The sequence below is a fragment of the Olea europaea genome, unplaced genomic scaffold, assembly GCF_002742605.1.
Source record: "Olea europaea var. sylvestris unplaced genomic scaffold, O_europaea_v1 scaffold1802, whole genome shotgun sequence".
Lineage (NCBI taxonomy): Eukaryota > Viridiplantae > Streptophyta > Magnoliopsida > Lamiales > Oleaceae > Olea > Olea europaea.
The window spans coordinates 251-3,436 of NW_019235765.1; the positions used below are offsets into that span (position 1 = coordinate 251).

General features: G+C 34.9%; 1 protein-coding gene across 1 annotated transcript; it reads right to left on the reverse strand.

The window, feature by feature from the left end:
* Window positions 1-736: 736 nt before the first annotated feature.
* On the reverse strand, window positions 737-1,964 carry LOC111378336 (ras-related protein Rab2BV-like). Its single transcript, XM_023001517.1, has 3 exons — window positions 1,870-1,964; window positions 1,605-1,781; window positions 737-1,368 (listed from the first exon to the last, which is right to left on the reverse strand). The coding sequence occupies exons 2-3, from the start codon at window positions 1,767-1,769 to the stop codon at window positions 886-888; spliced, it is 648 nt and encodes a 215-aa protein (XP_022857285.1). The 5' UTR covers window positions 1,770-1,781; window positions 1,870-1,964; the 3' UTR covers window positions 737-885.
* Between the last annotated feature and the right edge of the window lie 1,222 nt (window positions 1,965-3,186).

Below are 3,186 nucleotides of genomic sequence, written 5' to 3' on the forward strand. Positions count from 1 at the left end.
CCCCTCTTTGTTTATCTATAAATTCCGTAATACTGGAACAAAAAATTACGGGTTTGAAGCGAAATTTGATGGATTTTTTCCTGTGCCCGTTTTGGGTGTTGCTCCGTCGTTGCATTGTCATGATACTTGATAGCAGCGGTACGATGTTTTTCTCGGTTTACTGTTGGCGTCTATAGGACCAAAAGTGCTATATGACGTCGCTTAGCACACAGTTCATGCAACTTATCAATTTTAATTTTAAATTACCACCGGCTTCAATAAAAACTATTTATATTACAATTTTTTTGGCACAATCTCTTTGTATTCATAATTGATCGATTATCCTTAGGAGTATTGTCTAATGATCTGTTATTACGTTGTTCTGAACTGCGTACAATGAAAATAATCAACATATACATAAAATAAGAGTCAACTTCTCCTAATTTGTACACAAAAATGTAGTCTAACAATTAATTGAAAATAATTTTAACATTATGAGATTGAATATGGAGAATGTGTGATGTCAAAGCTGCATTACTACATTCTATCCAAAGATGATGTGAGGGAATGCTTTTGAATACATTTATAGAGATTGCGAAGAAGATGTGGACTTTTTGAACTAAACTCATGATAATAATTTTCTTCAAAGAGCTAGTATAGAGACGACCACGAGCTGCAATCTCTCCAAATGGGATAAGTTTACTTTTATTACACTTTTAGCTGGATGGCAAGTTTACGTTGATTTGACTTCGAAGAAATAGATAAAATTGGAAGATATATATCTTTTCGTTTAATAATTATATGACGATTTACAGTTCGATTCAGCATTGGTCGCTGTTCGAAAAATTGATTTAGCTCCTCATTCAGCAACTTTCTGAACAAATAAGCAACATTTGCGTATTATATTCAAGTAGAACAACACTGTCTCCTGTTCGAGTTGCCTGAGTAATCTGCAATCTTAATGGCAGTGCCCTGACCAGGAATATTAGCAGCAGCCTCCTGAGCCAACAAGGCCTTTCTGCTTATAATCTGATAAATGTCCAACAAAATTGTATGGAACGCTTTCTCCACGTTATGCGCTTCAAGTGCCGATGTCTCGAGGAATGATAGCCCTTCTTTCTCAGCGAAGAGTTGAGCATCTTGCTCGTTGATGGCTCTGAGGTGATTGAGGTCGGATTTGTTGCCGGCCATCATTATGACTATGTTGGAGTCGGCATGATCCCTCAATTCACGTAGCCAACGTTGGACATTCTCAAAGGTTTGCCTCTTGGTTATGTCGTACACCACGAGTGCCCCGACAGCGCCTCTGTAGTATGCGCTAGTGATTGCACGGTATCTTTCTTGACCGGCTGTGTCCCATATCTGTGCCTTCACTGTCTTGCCTTCCACCTGCACCAAAGTACTTTCAGATAAATGTGGAAACCTTTAGGCTTTTATGGTGCATCAGGTCCAAATAGAATTGAGATAATTATTACAAATAGCTCAAATAAAAGGATTTTGGTTCAATAATTTGAAGGACATTTTATTCGTTGAAAGATGGCCTTGGTGGACATGGTTAATTTCATGTTAGATCAGGCAAAACCAGGAAAATTAATAATAGACACATCATTTAAATAAAAACCAACCTGCAGAGTCCTTGTTGCAAATTCGACCCCAATGGTGGATTTCGACTCCAAACAGAACTCATTACGCGTAAATCTGGAAAGAATATTAGATTTTCCTACACCGGAATCCCCAATTAAAACAATCTTGAACAAGTAATCATACTCATTATCCACCTTATATGCCATTGGTTCTTCCCGCTAATATACAATACAAGCCGAGATAAAATCAAATCAAGATTCATAAATAAAATGATAATAATGTTTTTCTAATGACGTAAAAACTCACCACTAAAAGATGGAGATATTGTTATTCATGGCTCATTTGAAAACAGGGATTTTTAATATTCGGAAACCCAACAATGGAAAAAGAATAAGAAAACAAAATTCCCCACTGAAGAACAGAAATTACCTGAAATGCTCTTTGAACCTTAAAATAGTGCTGCTAATCATGTGGCTAATGAACTTTCGGTGACTGGAACGTACAAATCGTAACATTGGATTATTACATGTTTCCGCGTGTTTAACGGCATAGAAGGAGCAGATCCGCTGCCGTTTTTCATTTACAAATTTTACATTAGCTATTTCTTTAAACGAGTTGGAAAAAGGATTATGGTATGTTTGGCTAATTGAATAATTCTGCTCCTCCCGGGTTTAAACCCCGGGATTGATGTCAGCACCCGTTTTCTTTTTTTCTTTTTTTGATCTGTCCAATCAACTGTTAACACGTGGTATTTGGATTCAAACCCTTTTTTTATCCCTCTGTGTGTAGCATTGTTGTTGGCTAATTAGTGTTATTTTGGAAAACATGATTGAAACTTTTTGAAAATTACAAATTTTCGTGGAGAATAACTATAAAATCTGTTTTTTCTTTTTTAAGGAAAAATCTTACTTTTGGTGGAGTCAGATTTCTAATACGCTTTTCTCACATAAAGTTTTCTTGAAACATTTTTTGCATGTATTTAGGTAATAGTTAGAATAGTTAATATAAAAATAAACTTATCATACATTGATTTAGTTACATTAGTACTTGATTTCGAGTTAATATATTTCTAACTAAATTATACTTATCGTGGGAACTATAGTTTTAATTAATCCATCTAATTTATTACTTGTCAAGGATTACATACGCTTGAGGGATTTCACCAAACAATTTTCAAGGCAGAACTAGTTATGTTATGTTATGTTTTTGGTTTTTAATTCTTTCTTTCTTTCCGGTCTCTGGCCAGATTAAATCAAATGCAAGCTGGCACAGAAAACATGTCCAAAATTTATTTGCGTTATAATAAACGAATAAAAGAACCTTAAAACAACCCAAATTATTTGGCAGTTCCTTTGGATAGCAAACATAAAATATCAAGATTAAGACTCTAATTAGAACAATGTTACAATGTTAGTGCCGGCATTGGACATTGCATTTGTTTAGGCGGGACTAACAATAAATGTTCGAGAATTCATATGCAGAAAAAGTTTTATTCTCCTCTATAAATTCATACTTTCGACGCATGAAAAATATCAGCATTTCGGAAATCCAATTTTATTAAATATTTTCTATGGCTTCCATAATTTCTCAGTCATGGCCTCTCCTCTTCGTAACGCTCATATG

Coding starts and splice junctions, on each gene's coding strand:
- LOC111378336 (XM_023001517.1), bottom strand. CDS start 1,769: ATGGCATATAAGGTGGATAATGAGTATGATTACTTGTTCAAGATTGTT. Junction 1,369..1,604: donor TTGCAACAAGGACTCTGCAG/GTTGGTTTTTAT, acceptor ACTTTGGTGCAG/GTGGAAGGCAAGACAGTGAA.